The sequence below is a fragment of the Poecile atricapillus genome, chromosome 5 (assembly GCF_030490865.1).
Source record: "Poecile atricapillus isolate bPoeAtr1 chromosome 5, bPoeAtr1.hap1, whole genome shotgun sequence".
NCBI lineage: Eukaryota > Metazoa > Chordata > Aves > Passeriformes > Paridae > Poecile > Poecile atricapillus.
The window spans coordinates 6,385,834-6,400,944 of NC_081253.1; the positions used below are offsets into that span (position 1 = coordinate 6,385,834).

A 15,111-nucleotide genomic window follows, 5' to 3' on the forward strand; every position below is an offset into this window, starting at 1 on the left:
ATTTCAGTGCATGACCCTGCTTGCTTCCTTGTGGTACATCAGAGGAACTTCACAAGACAGTCATGTTTTCTGGAAAATAGTTTATTGAGTGCTTAGGGAATTAAAAACTACAAGGTTTTGCTTGCAGTTGCAGAAGCAAGAAAAAAGTTAAACATAAATTAGTTACCTGATTTGCTACTTATAGTGCTTCTGAAACCCTCATTTTAATCAGTCATTGTCTACCATGACCTTTATATTAATATAGCTGGCCCTTAAATTTATGTAGCAGAATATTTATAGATTAAAAAGTGCCTTTCTATGGCATAGGGCAATATTTATGAAAGCTGATGGAGATTTTCAGTCTTTTTACTATTTCCACTTACACCCACTTGATTTTTCTGACATAGGTGACTTTATTCCATAATCCACCACAGGAATAAGAATTAAGTAATTCAGTCAGTGTAAAATAAGCCCCACTTGTCCAGAAGCTTTAGTTGACTTAGATCAAATAAGAGAAGAAAAAAAAAAAAAGAAAAAAAAAGAAAAGCAGCCTGATAGTAACTGCAGTTACTCAAAACTACATTTGTTGTGTAGAATTTCCATTCCAAGTATTGTTTTCATCTTCTCCATCATCTTGAGTCCTCAGTCTATATATTTTGCCTTCTTTTTTGAAGTCTTCCCCCCTCTTTTCCACTACTCGTTTCCTGACTGCTTGCCTAGGGCGCAAAGAACAGTGAGGTTTGACAGTTTCCTCAGTAATAATTACACAAGAGAAGCAGCAAATGCAATAAACACAAATCATCCATCCTTCTCTTATCCTCAATAATAGTTTTCTTCAGCCCTTTGTTTCCTTGGGAAGCAATACCCAGGTGAAAATGTGTCACTTAGCAGTCAGAGAGAGTGGCAGACTCTCATTTTCCCTGTCATTGAAGCAAGATGTGGATTCTTCACCAGAAACAGCTGAGCAGCTCTCCTGGTACATGGGAGATCTCATTCTCTAGGCAATACAAAACCTGTCAAAACCAGACTCCATCTGCTTCTGTTACATGAACAACCATCCCATAACAGTTTGATATCTCATTTTTAACATTTTTATCTTCCAAACAGTATCAGCTGAAGTGAAGCTCACCTTTGTAGTTACAGCTGAATTCCCTATTCATAAATGACTGCAAGACAATGCTTTTCCTACTGTGTAATTGGAAGTTCAGTTCCCCACTACAAGATTAAAGCAACCGCAGCAAGAAGCTTGAGAAAACAGCTGCCTTAAACACTTTGCCTTACCTGCTTTGCTCGATGCTGCCCGACGCTGAGGGAGCTGAGTGGTCTTGCTGATGGGCTGATCTCACAGAGGGCTGAGAGGGAGGTGGGCTCGTAAACAGAAAGTTGCTAATGAATCTCCAAACCGCTAAAAGGGGATAAAGGATTGTGCCCAAGAACTTCCACAGGTCACTGCCTGAAGCCTGAACAACAGAAGTTGCAGGTCTTCCTGCCTGTCATGAACACATCAAACAAACTTGTCAGGTGTTAAAGTCCTGCTCTTGTGGACAGAGTATTTCACACAATATTACATACAACAGCTCAGTAGACACAAAGGAACAACTCTGGTTACACATTAGGCTAGTATCTATGCCACCATTTAATCTGCTTCAGAAAAACTTCTCTAAACCAGTTCTGACAAAAACTAGAATAATTTTGCAAGCTGTTTAGACAAAGAAAATCTCCAAATTCAAGCCAAATACTATCATGGCTGACTAACAGCAAATATCCAGCTACTGTATTGCTGTTTGAAAAATCAAACACACCAAAATCCAACACCTACCGGCAGCAACACTACTGAAGCACTGGGTGCTAGCTCGAGTTCTACTAACTTCTTTCCATAATCTTCTTTGGTAAACTCCCTCCTGGGAAACATTGTCGCCAGTGAAAAATTGCCATAAGTGTTACCAACCGTCTGTGAAGCACATAATACAAACATTTTATTTATAACTGTTCATTTTCAAACAACTGCATGTTTGCTAGCTGAGTATACCTTAACAAGAGTTCTGTATCAAACTATCAATCATCCTCATAGCAGGATATGAAATATCTTTCATTTTTCTCTATCTGTTACTAATGATAAACTGCAGCAATCCAAAGGCAGCGGGTGGCACTGAAGAAAGCTGCTACAAAACTTTCTTCAAATACCCAACAAGGAAAGGAGTTGATGACAACTCCACCACCATCAACAACTACTTGATGCTCACCAAATCATAATCAGCACATAGCTGAGAAACAAAATGCCCATTTACCTGTGCAGCAAACTGCCTGGCTTCTTCTAGCCGTGCTTCAGATGGGAACTGGTTAGTGAAGGAAGATCCATCGGGGAGGCGGAACTGAATCCTGGCTATTGCACTGTGGGACACGTACTGGGGTCAGTCAGGACATGAACACTTACAGACAAAGGCTCCTGGGTCTTAGGCTTGGTAGTACTGAAATGTGGGACAGAGGGACAGTCATCCTGCCCAGGGCAGTGCAGATGGGTTGTAAGATTGAATTCACAGTGGAAAACCACCTGCTGATCTGTCACAATGCATCTCTTCCGTAACTCCATATAAGGTCCCCATAGGTTCAGATAATTCTTAAACCAGCAGTGCTGGGCAAAGTAGGAGACAGCTGTGACACGGGCAGCTGATGGCCCCAACCCAGCCTTGCTGAATCCAAGCCATCCACACACACAGCCCCTGGACCCACAGCACCTGGATCTGCAGTGAGCTGCCCAGCATGCTGACATCAAGTCATTCTGTCCAGAATATCTTTTGCAGTCTCACCTTACCTAGGACCCCACCAAGCTCCATTATACTGGTATTTAAATCAAAGCTCACACACTAAAAGCTCTTATCTAACTAAAATAACATTTGAGAAAAGGTGGTTAGTGTTTCATGATCACAAATGCCAAAAGTATGAAAGCTATCAAAGAACATAATGTTCATGTAAATAGCTACCTTTAATGTTACTATTTAAACAGCTCAACACAGCAATATGTTGCCAAGAGATTAGGATATACATTAACTCTCTTAAAAAGGTTTCTTTACCTCTCCACCCCAAGATACACACTTGTGTCTACTACAACTCACCTTCGCTCCCTTTGAGCTGCCTCTTTTCTGGCCTCTATTTCAGCCTGTTTAGCCTGAAGAGCTGCAGCTTTTGCAGCTTCTGCTTCTTCCTTCGATTTTGCAAAGCGAGCTGCCCTCTCAGCACGATCCTGTGGAAGGATCAAAGGGAAACCTTAATTGTTAACATAACTTGTTACTTAACATTCCTTAAAACAGACAGCTATGATCTATACTCATGAACCAACTGCACAGATACAAACAGACCATATGGTGAAAAGACAGTGGAACTGCGAAGAATTAATCGCTGCCAAACTGCACAAACTTGTGTCATTAGCCAAGATCACTGAGTCACTTCCCACAGCCAGTTGTTAATAGATGATCCTCCCATGTGAGCTCAACACTCCAGGGAAGATAAAGGCAAAAAACTGAAGACAAATTACAGGACTGCAATTCTAAGTGCTCTATACCAAAACCTAATAACGAGGAAGAATTCCAGTTGTTACCACCTATTTACATCCGTATATGCACACACATATATACTAACTTGGAAAATAATCCTCCTTGTCATTTTGAGAGCAGTGTTCTTGTGTATGTTCTACAATTAAATACTCACTGTGCTTCTCTTTTAGCACCATGCTTAAACTGCAATTATTTTTATGTTTACATGATAATTCTCCACTAGGCTCAAGCAATGACAGAAATATTTGTTCAGATAGAAAAGAATTGTAAAGATGAAAGCAGAAGTTTCGTTTTATACATAGGAAATGCTATATACTCCCCAAACACAAAAATCATTACTATACAAGGCCACAGGATTCCCAATGGAAAAATGAACAATCTTTCAAAGCTTCATCAAATGAGAAAATTTATCATTTTAGTACACTGAGAGAGAGAGAAGCAGCAAGCTTTCTTCCAAAATGCAAAATTTACCATTGCAATCTGTTGCCTTATGCGCTCTCTAGCAGCCTTCTCTTCTGCCTTTTCTCTGTTCCTTTCTTCTAACATACGTTTGGTCAATTCTTCTTCCTGCCGTCTTTTGTACTCCAACATTTCTTTACCAGTTTTCCTTCTTTCAATTTCTTTCTTAATTTCTTTCTAAATAGATAGATATAAAAATTGGACAAGAGAAAAGACTGAAGTATGTTTGTTTAAGAAGGAACTAAACATTTTTTTTTCAAATAAGGGTATATGAAAAAAACAACTGCAAGGGGTTTTACATTTTTGTGTTACCTGTTCTTCTTCTTTCCTTCTCTCCTCTCTTCTTTCTTCAAGCCTTTTTGTTAACCTAAATTTAAGAACAAAGTGAAAAGTCTTATCATTGCAGTATTTTCAAATGTTAATGAAGCATTTGCAAACCCAGGAGAACACATGAAAATGAGCTGTAGCACAGTGCTAATACTTTGTGTACCAGCAGTGATTCATTCCCATGCGGGTGCACCATCCATGCAAAGGGTGGTGGTGATTTCACCACCTCCTTTTGCACTTTTAGAGTTGTTCTAACATATTCCTTTTTGTCCTTTTTCCACTCATTAAATGAAGAATCCTATATATTCCTACTGTTAAACTAACTTATGAAGACATACAATAAGCAAATACTATTTATGATCTGCGGCAACAGAAACACTAAATCTCAATCTCGTTTTAGATATTTAAGCCATCTGGTTTCTTCTGCACATCACCTCCTAAAAGGGAACACAAGTAATATTTAGCCCTGACATAGATGCACATGCATCTGTCTTAGCTATCCAGAAAAATGCTTCAGAATAAAGATTGACTTAAAAGAACAAAGTAAATTTCTCAATACAGATTGACAATAAAATCCCAACATATCTGAAGTCTGGGGAAACGGCAGGCGTGACCCAATGTGAAAAGTCATATAATCAGAAAAATGTTTGTAAGGTAGCTGTTTTCATAATTACCACTGAGCTTGGCCTCATCTTCCCCCTTGCAAAAAAAAATGCTGTACATAAATTATGCCAGATTTGTATGTAAGATTAATGCATTTTTTAAAAAGGAACATTGATAATTGTATTAAAATATTGACTGCATTGTCTGATCAGTGGTAAGTAAAATATATACCTCTTGTCCAATAACTTTGGAAAAACACTGAAATATGCATGAAAATATTTAAGATATATTTTAGCATTATAAATATTCCTATTTGCTAAACTTGTGTTATGGTTTTAGACAGGATATTTCAAATAGGATCAATCTTATTAAAAACAAGTTTAGAAATAATATCCCTTTTTTAAAAACAATGAATAATGAATTAATCATATTTTGAGCCAGGTGTTTCTGATCACCATACTTCAAAAAACTGAATTCATTACTGTTCACTGATCAAAGCATGAGTCTCAGAACAGGATTCCACTGACTTTTTCAATATCCCTACACTACAAGAAGACATGGAATTAACAAGAAATAAGATGACATCTCTATACAAAACCTAGCTTGGCATTTTATTACACCAGTTTCCAGTACTTTGAGTTCAATGTTTCAATTCATTCAAGAACTTGCAGCAAACATATCATCTCTATTGAAGTTATATCAAAGAACACTTAAGAGTTTTCCAGATTACCTCTTTCTTTCAAAGTATGTGAGAAATGATATTAATTAAAAACCTGGTTTGGTATCAGCCCTAATATTGTCAGAGACACGTAATACAAAACAAGACCACGTAAATATTTGCCAGATGACAACAGATTAAGGACCAAAATCCTGTAATTAAATGTATTTGTTAAAAAAACCCCAAACCAACCCAAAACACAACAGAACTCCCTCCTAAGAAGCAAATACAACTCATTAAAAAGCCTGCAAAAGAAGACTTGCCTTTCTACTTTGCGTGTAAGATCATTCACAGGCTGAGCTTCATTTGCTTGCTCATCTGTAGAATTAGTTGCTTCCTGGCTTGCTTGACGTGAATTTGCTTCATCTTCAAAGGATTTACAAGAAAATAATGCATAAGAAAGTAGGAAAGATGTATTTCTTATCATAAAAATTATTAGGCTCATTGCTAGCCACAATTTGCAGCAACTGGGATACCTCAAGGAGATATGAGGTTCTGCTACTTAAGACTCCCCCCCTCAACAATTTGGTTTCAGGTTACTAAGCAAAAAAACTCTTCAATTTAATAATTTTTCAAGAGAGCATACACAATTTTATTGAGTTATAAACCCTAGATTCCTCACTTATTAAAACTGCAGAATGACAAGTTATCCTTCCCTCTAGACTTGTGCAAAGCATTCTGGAATATGCCAAGCTTTTCCTCAGTGAGTCTGCTCAATCTATTGCCTTTTATGTACTATCATGTAACAACTTAAGAAAAACGATTTCCAAAGCAAATGAGGTGGCATTTTTGTCAGAACACTAACCATTACCAGCAGAAGATGCTATTGTCTCAGGCATAACAGCCTTAGGAGAGTCACAAACCCCTGCTCTGGATTCTGCACTTTCTGGAGCACCATCAGACTGAGAGGAGGGACAGGGAGCAGATGCCTGACTGCCATTTTCCAAAGGCCGCCCTTTCCCTGTGTGCATCTAAGAAATTGGGAAAAGAGAGAATGGAGCCTATGAAAGTTCAAATATTTTTCACAGGTTAAAAGGTCAAGACTGAATTATTATTGAAGAATCAGTCCTATTGAAAATATAAAACTAGAATTAACACATATTGTTGAGTATGGTACAATCCTGCATTTCATATTTTTTACTAATATTAGTCTTGTACTTGAAATCAAAGTGATAAAGCAACCTACACTTGTCTATAACTTCATAAATCCACATTACAGAACAATATTACAAAACCATGTTATGAGCTGAAGAGTAATCCCCTTAAAGGTGAGTTGTCACATTTTGTCATTCCAGTTTAGAGTTCTTGACACATTTCTTCAGTACTGTGGGTTTACAGAGGTGATCTAAATCAAACAAGAATTAATGCAGCACTTGTGCACAGTGCTTCCAACCTGTGTACTGAATTCAAGGTTGCTGATTTTATTGTTGGAAGGACAGAACCAGTAACTCACTGGTTCTAGTTTCACCAGTAACTTCCCAAAGGCACAAGCTGAGGGCCAGGGCCATCACTGTCCAGAGCATTACCAGCTCCATCTGGAAGATCCAGCCTGTCAGCATTACCTGTTTGACTTTATGGATTCTGGTGACAAGCTCTTCCACAGAAACGCTGCCAGCAATAACTTCCAAAGGGATTCCATTGTCTCCTATAAAAAAGCTGGATGGGACGCACACTACAGGATCTGCACAGTGACAGTTAAGGGTGGTGAATGCCAGAAGCTGATACAGAGTAACTTTACAGGGCAAAGCAGACCTCCTTCCTACAGGAGCTTCTAGCCCAATGCCCTTATCTCCCACTGGTCACCTGTAGCCAGGGCCAAGAGAGGAAGCAAAAAAAATATGCTGGCAAACATTACATGCAACTGGTAAGCATTTCTTCTTTTCTTTGGACTGCTTTAGGCCAAAGTATTTTTCTCCGACTTTCCAGGCAACTGATTATGCTTTGATTTGAGAATGATTTTGTTTTAGTGTCAGACATTTTAAGTAGAAATCTCCAGAGCATGAAGGAAATCCAAGTTAAGGTACAGAATTCCCAGCATCAAAAAGAATTAATGGACCATAAGCAGTGACCTCCTTAAGGCAGGCAGGGGTTAACCTGACTTCACACCTGTGTATGTGACAGAACCCAGATCCTTGGGTTGGAAGCTTGTTCCTCCTCCTCTGCACCTCTGAGCCCCAGATCAAAATTTAAAGCATTTCTTGTTTGTTTTCTAATGCTGATTAGTAGGACCAACAGGTTATTTAGATTATATAAAGCTTTAGATAATTTTCTATTTAGAGAATTACATAGAATTAACATAAAAAAACCCAATTTGCTCACTTTCTCTAATAACTGACAGCTAGTTGAATACACAGATGGTATCTATTAACTACACAGTTTATTGCATAGTTTTGTGCCAAAATAAGTATTTTCAATAGCATTGCTTGTAAGTATTTGTCTTAAGAAGGGTATTAACTTGTATAGAGCAATTATCTGTAATCATAATGTAGCATCTAAACGGATCTCAAAGGATACAAATTTGAGAAAACTGCAGGCATGCTTCACTGTTAAAAAGAAAATATTCATTTAGGAGTAGCAATCATTTTGCAACAACTTCAGATTAAGTCTTTCATCATAAAAATAACTGTCCTACAAAACTATTTAAATACTTGAGAGAACACTAAAAGCAAATTTGCATTGCATCTTATCATTAACATTCTGCAAAAGTGTTGACATGGTGACAATCCTTGGTTATCGCAGTTGACTACATAAGAGTTAGGAAAGGAAAGCAGTGCTAAGAGGCAATTCAGGAAAAAGAAATTTAGTCTATTGAGCACAAATAATGTAGTAAATCTAATAAAATGTCTATAGAGCATTTCAAAATAATACCATTTGGGGAAATGTCATTGCACTTTGTGCACATGGACTGGAACACAAACATAACAAAAATAGCTGAGTAATTTACCCAGGAACTTAAGTGTGTCTCCATTCTATGTGTTACAATGGAGGCAAACACATTTTCTCTGGGGCTTTACAGATTTTTATCTTTCTGAATTCATGAAAGGTTTTTAATTCATTATGTAACTTGGCAAACCAAGAACTGCCTCTAGCACTTGCATTTTTATTACAGCATTTTTAATAGCATTTTTGTGTCTCTTCCAGTTGAGAAAGGGCAGCTTCAAGCATTCTATTGCTCGTACTGGAATACAGTCTGAAATACACGAGTATGTGCAGAACACAACAATAAAATTTGACATTTTCTCAGGCTCTAGGGACTTCAGGAGTACTGAATTCACTTCTGCTCTGGAACCAAGTATTTACACTATCTCCTAATCAGGGTGAGGACTTCAAAAGCCTCTCACTCATCATCATCATCAATGAAAGATTGTTTAAGAGACAGAATTAGAATAGGCTCAAACCTTTTGGTGTCAATTTTAATAGCAACAAAACCATCTGATGCTGCTTCAGTCACCTTCTCATCTTCCCACCTTGCAGCCATCTCTGTAGATTGTTCATCTTCACCTGCAAGACACAGCACACACATGAGTTAAATCCACCACAGATTGCTGTTTCTGACTGATTTCAGCTTTGCTTCAATCCTTTGGAATCACCTTTGTAAAACACTTTGGGGATTATTTTCAAGTCAGTTTATAATTATTTTTTTAATAATCTGGACACAATTCACTCCAGCTGGTTCACTTTGGTAACATGTCAAAACTATGTTCTGATTGCCCCTCATTATAAATTTAATTACATATTAGTACATCAGCTGCTAGTAGGTAAAGCTGTGTTCTCCACTCCGTGTAAGTACGTAATTCAACAGGTAAGGTTTCACAGTTTGAAAGTGTTAAAAAAAATCCCCAAACCAAGAAACATTTATTTGCAGATTATTTATAACTTAGTCTTGTATTCCTGACATGAACAGTAACAGTAGGAGGAGAGGAAAAGGTGTGAGGAGCAGAGAAGAACAAGAATAATAAATGCAGAGGAACTACTTGGATAAGAGAAACTGAAAAGCTGTTCAGGGTCCACAGATTCAGAGGTGTTATTTTGATCAGATGAAACATATCAATCTTACATCGTACATTTATCTCCCAAAACACCATTTTAGTGAGGGTGTGGGTTAATAGATTCTGATTAATATTAACCATCTTTCAACAAGTACACTGGCCTGCAACCACTTCTTTATCTTCAATCTGTATTACTTCCTAGCAGCTTGGAATGGACTGCAGTCTTGATGAAGAATCTGAGTCACAAGTATGGAAGTATAGTAGTCCATTATTCAGTGACAACAACAAACCACTTGTTTGTTTCATCCCAGTTGCCATTCCATGCAATATTTTTGACTTGTTAAAGATCAGGAGCTACATGTGGAATCTTCCAGTGAAGTGCTGCTATCTGGTCACAAGGCCTCTCACAGGGGCACGTATCAAAAATACAATTTTGGAAAAGTGGTTTTCAACCACGTGTCTCAATTTCCCCTGGCATTACTGGAGCAAGATAGAAAGTATCTACCTCTATTATTATTCTTCTGCATAAGCAAGCAAATATTTAGGCTATTTTACGTGGGAACCTTTCCTCTTGCTTTAAGTGCAGTGCTTCCAAGTGTGGCCAATGCAGCTGTTGTGCCCAGAGCGGCTCAGCCTCCTCTCCTGTTTCCAAATGCTCACAGGCAGGCAGCTGCTTCACCACACACTGTTGCAAAAGGACATGTGCTTATCCGATTAGGCTACTAAAAATATCTAAATACTTGCCTAACACTAACTTTTCCACACAACCAACTGCTGGAGAAAAAAGAATGCTGAAAGACACGAACAGGGCAGAGGCTGCTCACAGTAGAGTCTGAGAATGACTGAATGAAAATGCTGATAGCTCAAGTTTTATAAAGCTCTGTGCCATGATGCACTGATTAATATTGTAACTGCCCACTGAACAGCTGCTTGTTCTCATACATCTTTTTGTCTGATAACCCTTTCTCATTCAGGGGTTAGGGTTCATTTATTACAGTTTTGTAGTAGCAATTGTATCCTAAAATCAAAACTGCCAGATCACAGGAAAAACATCAGAAAAGTCAAGAGGTCAAGCGCAACAGAACTTGGGATAATTCATAATTCTGGCTTAACACTGAGCCAGAACAACAGCCTCAAAATTCTAGATCCCAAAACTCTCATGTTTCTTGTTTCTCAAACAAACATCACTTTATTTCACTTAGTGGAATGATCTGTAAACAATTCACAGTCACACTTCCTCATCTCTTAAATCTGATCAGGTAAATCTACAGAGGGAAAACATAGATCATTTCTCAAGTGATTCACATACTGGACAAGACTCTTTTTGTGCAATAATTTACTTCCTGTATGAGGAACTTACTCAAAACCATCACAGGTTGTCAGAAGACTTTAATTCCCCTCAGCACACAGTCATCAGGGAAGTGTTTTCCTTTCAGGAGAGAGATAAGCCTGACTTTCCCATATCCAACATTTCATAACTACTCAGTAAAAGAGGATTGCCATTCTGGAAATGCCAGGAAGCCAGGACATTAAACCATTCACCTCCTCCTCCTCCTCCACATCATTTCACTTATTTAACTTGGAAAGTGACTTGATACATCTTGGCTGCAAATAACTAACAAACAGCTTATGTGTACAAATTACCGTTTTGTAAAAAAAAGTATTAAAGTAATACGGTTATGAACAAAGGGAGGAGGGTTTCTACAAACATTCTTAAAAAGAAACAAACATTTTAATTGAAAGCTTTTTATTGTCACACTCATACCCCTTCATTTTTTCACTCTGAAAAGCACTTTTTATGAGTGGCCTGGTATTTTCATGATCAGAACATGTCTAACCTTTGGAAAGAGTAATTTTAAACACCTCAGTCAGAACAGATTAGGTTTTGTATCAAATGAACTACTGACTTTAGACTCAAAGAATCAAAGGCTTTTCTACCTCTGTAGGCTATAAAATCATCTACAGAACAGCTACCAACAAGATACCGGGGATGTTGATAGAATCATAATATATCCTGGGTTGGAAGGGACCCACAAGGATCATCGAGTACAACTCCTGGCCCTGCACAGGACACCCCAAAAATCCTACCATGTACCTGAAACCATTTCCCAAATTCATCCTGAACTCTTCCCTGAGGGACTGTTCCATTGTCCAACACCCTCTGGGGACAGAACCTTTTCCTGATATCCAGCCTACACCTCCCTGGACACCACCTCACACCATCCCCTGGGGCACCTGCATTGCCAGACCTGTCTCAGCGTAAGGAACAGGCTCACTGTGCAACAACAGAGAGAAACTGCTGCTGGCAATTACTTGATGCCAAAAGTAACTCATCAGACCCCCAACACAAGCCCCTTACCTGGTGTGTCCAGAGGCCTCTAACATCTCACCTTAATATTTCAAACCAGTTTCCTAACGCAGACCTGCTTCACCTCATGCTCTCTTGGGAGAACAGAGAAATTCCTTTTATTGCAACTTCCCATGAGTTCAATGGGATCTTTAATACTCTTACACCATCCTGTCACCAGAATGTGCCATGAAGGTTTTAAACACTGAGCTCAAGAATGTTGGGATTATGGCTGCAAGCAAAAACACTTTAGGAGAAACTTGCTTGAACAATGTACACTTACCATCACAAATGTCACCTCATTTTTAAGATAAATAAACACATTATTCCTTGCTTGACTAGAAAATACACTGGAAGCAGAAAGAATAATCCACTTCTTCATTTTCTAGAGAAAATGTAAATGAAGTGCAGAGAAGAAGAGAGGGACAGGCAGATGGTGGCAGAAACCAAACACAGATGGACATATCAGAACAGCTATCCCACCACAATGGCCACCCCAAAATGATTGTTAACTAACATTTTCAATTTCTCTCATTATTTTTTCCCTTTATTCATTTTTTTCCCATAGATATTACTGGATGAAGTGTACAGAATCAAACACTGCTGAAAGCCTATTCTCCAGGTGTTCTCAAATGCCTGTCTCCAGTGGGAAGTGTGGGGCGTAGAGGCTCAAAGTTACCATCACTGTGAAGTTTGAAACGTGTTTCTACCCAAACAACAAACCCAATCTCTGCTAACACAAAACCAGACAATTCTTTCAGCACTCTACATCCTTCAAACACAGCTGCTTCCACACACTGTGAGAAAGTTTTTGGGCTTCCCAACTCCCTTTCCCAGCACATGTATCAGAACAGTTTAATGATCAGCTCTACCATGGGTCAGCTGCCCTGATCCCACGGGGCCCAGGGTGGACCAGGTGTCAGCAGAACTCTCCCAACTCTTCCATTTCAGAGATGTGCCTGGCTGAAGTCACGCTCTGCCTTTTCCAGGGCTCATAAGAACAAACAAAACAAATCCTCACAGCACACACAATGACAAAACTAGGTTACAGCCCTGCAACCAGAAATTTATTTCTCCCCTGTACATCTACATACTCCTACATCTACCCAGTCAACATCAGCATCTAATAGGCCCCACTATGCGCACAATCTTTGTTTAATAAAAAATACTAGACATAAGTTACAACATGCACTTCTCTGCCCCTCATATATCAGGTTGAAACTACTCAGAGACCCACCAGAGTCCCTCTATCCCTGTCCTCCTCAGCCAGGCAGGGGAGAGAATGGCTCATGAGGAAGGCTCATGGGAAGAGGTAAGAGCAGGGGGAGAGCATTCACCTGTTATCTTCACAGGCAAAACAGATGTGACTTAGGGAAAAATTTATTTAACTTATTACTAATCAAAAACCAGAGCAGGATCATGGGAAATAAAAACAAATCTCCTCCCCACCCTTCCTGCAGTCAGATCCTCACACCCTGTCTCTGCTGCTCCTTCCTCTTCAGGGGTTGGACTCCTCATACTCTTCCAGCATGGGGTCCTTCCCAAATTCTGCAATGTGACTCTTTCCCAAGGGCTGTGGTTCTTCAGGAGCTGCTCCATCCCATCCCTTACTCTAACACCAACACAGCCCAATCTGTGGTCTTACAAGACCTTGATTTCTATTAGTATGTTTACTATCCAGCAGAAAATGTTGTTCTCCAAGCACATGGAGAGTTGTGTCAACAAAAGGAATTTAACTACACCTTTCTGTTCACATCCCATCTGGGAGTGAACTTCTTGAAGCCACGTGAGTCCTACAGTTCAACAGTTCTTAAGGGAACAACATCAAGTCACACCTTTAACATCGTTGTTGCTTCATGAGGCACCTGAAAAATTTCAAGCCATGAACACTTAAGGCAACAGTAAAATCTTAAGAAACAACACATACAGAGATATGCAAAAGCTCAAAAATAAGTTAAAGAGCATGGTCTAATCACAGAATATCACAGTTTCAATCGTGTTGGAAAAGACCTCTGAGACCATCGAGTCCAACCTATGACCAAACACCACCTTGTCAACCAGACCATGGCAGTGAGTGCCACGTCCAGGCTTCCCTTAAACACCCCCAGGGACCTCACCACCTCCCTGGGCAGCCTGTTCCAATGTCTAATCACTCGTTCTGGGAAGAAATTCCTTCCAATGTCCAACCTAAACCTCCCCTGGCGCAGCTCAAGACCGCCTCCTCTTTCCCATCTTTTTTTCATAGAGGAAGGCAGCGTACACAAGACGATGTGATTCCTACAGGTTCTAATTACAGTGTTATGAAACACGCACTGTCGGTACGAGGAAAGGAAACAAAACACAACAAACAGCCCGGAGAGCTGCACCGGCGAGTGCAGAAGAGCAGAACGGAGGGGAAGGCGATACATCGGACGGGCGACTCCGCTTCACAAGCGGGCGGGCGGGGGCCGGACACGGAGGGCTGAGGCTGACACAGCACAAATCCCGCTCGGCGGGAGGGGCGGCGGGCGGGACACAGCTGGGAAGGCGCTGCTGGGCCCTGCCGGGAGGACAGCGGGCGGCCCCGGGACGTACCGTACCTGCCACGAACACGACGAAGACGGAGCTGCGCTCCTTGGCGGCGGCGATGGCGGCGGGGACGGAGCCGCCGAACCACATCGTGGGACCGCCGGCACCCGCCGCCCTCAGCGACAGCCGCACCGCGCCTGCGCCGCCGCCGCCGCGCCAACCGCCCCCCGCGCGCCTGCGCGCTCGGCCCGGCGCCACCGCCCCCTGATTGGCGGCCGCGTGCGGCACGCGCCCCGCCCGTCCCCTCCCGATCGCGCGCGGGGGGCGGTGGCGGATGCCGCCCCCCCTCAGCACGGCGCCATCTTGGCGTTTTAGCGAGAGTCGGGAGTGCTTCCGCCGCTCTGCATCGCCCCCTGCGCTGTCCCGCTGCGAAACGGGCTCGGGGCGTCAGGACAGGCGGCGGGAGCTGCCCGGATTTAGCCTAGGAAAGAGAAGGCTGAGAGGGGATCTCGTTTATACAAGTCTTGTGAGGAGCGGCTGAGGGGGTGTCTCAGCCTGGCGAAAAGGAGGCTCAGGGGAACCTTAGCGCTCTGTGTAAGTTCGTGACAGGAGGGTGGAGCCAGGTGTGAG

The 15,111-nt window shown here is 40.9% G+C and overlaps 1 protein-coding gene across 1 annotated transcript; it reads right to left on the minus strand.

Moving 5' to 3' along the window:
* Nucleotides 1-63: 63 nt before the first annotated feature.
* On the minus strand, nt 64-14,709 carry UBXN4 (UBX domain protein 4). The gene is made up of 13 exons (XM_058840103.1): nt 14,553-14,709; nt 9,036-9,138; nt 8,152-8,180; nt 7,200-7,318; nt 6,443-6,608; nt 5,901-6,003; nt 4,302-4,356; nt 4,002-4,166; nt 3,093-3,220; nt 2,268-2,370; nt 1,799-1,930; nt 1,261-1,469; nt 64-695 (listed from the first exon to the last, which is right to left on the minus strand). Exons 1-13 carry the CDS (start codon nt 14,629-14,631, stop codon nt 557-559), a joined length of 1,530 nt encoding a protein of 509 aa, XP_058696086.1. The 5' UTR covers nt 14,632-14,709; the 3' UTR covers nt 64-556.
* Between the last annotated feature and the right edge of the window lie 402 nt (nt 14,710-15,111).

Bases quoted from the DNA above. Each gene is read 5' to 3' on its own strand.
- UBXN4 (XM_058840103.1), bottom strand. From the start codon at position 14,631: ATGTGGTTCGGCGGCTCCGTCCCCGCCGCCATCGCCGCCGCCAAGGAG. The intron at 8,181-9,035 runs GTTTGAGCCTAT...TCTTTTTAACAG, and splicing joins ATTAAAATTGACACCAAAAG to TGAAGCATGCCTGCAGTTTT. The intron at 4,167-4,301 runs GTAACACAAAAA...CTATCTATTTAG, and splicing joins GAAGGAAAGAAGAAGAACAG to AAAGAAATTAAGAAAGAAAT.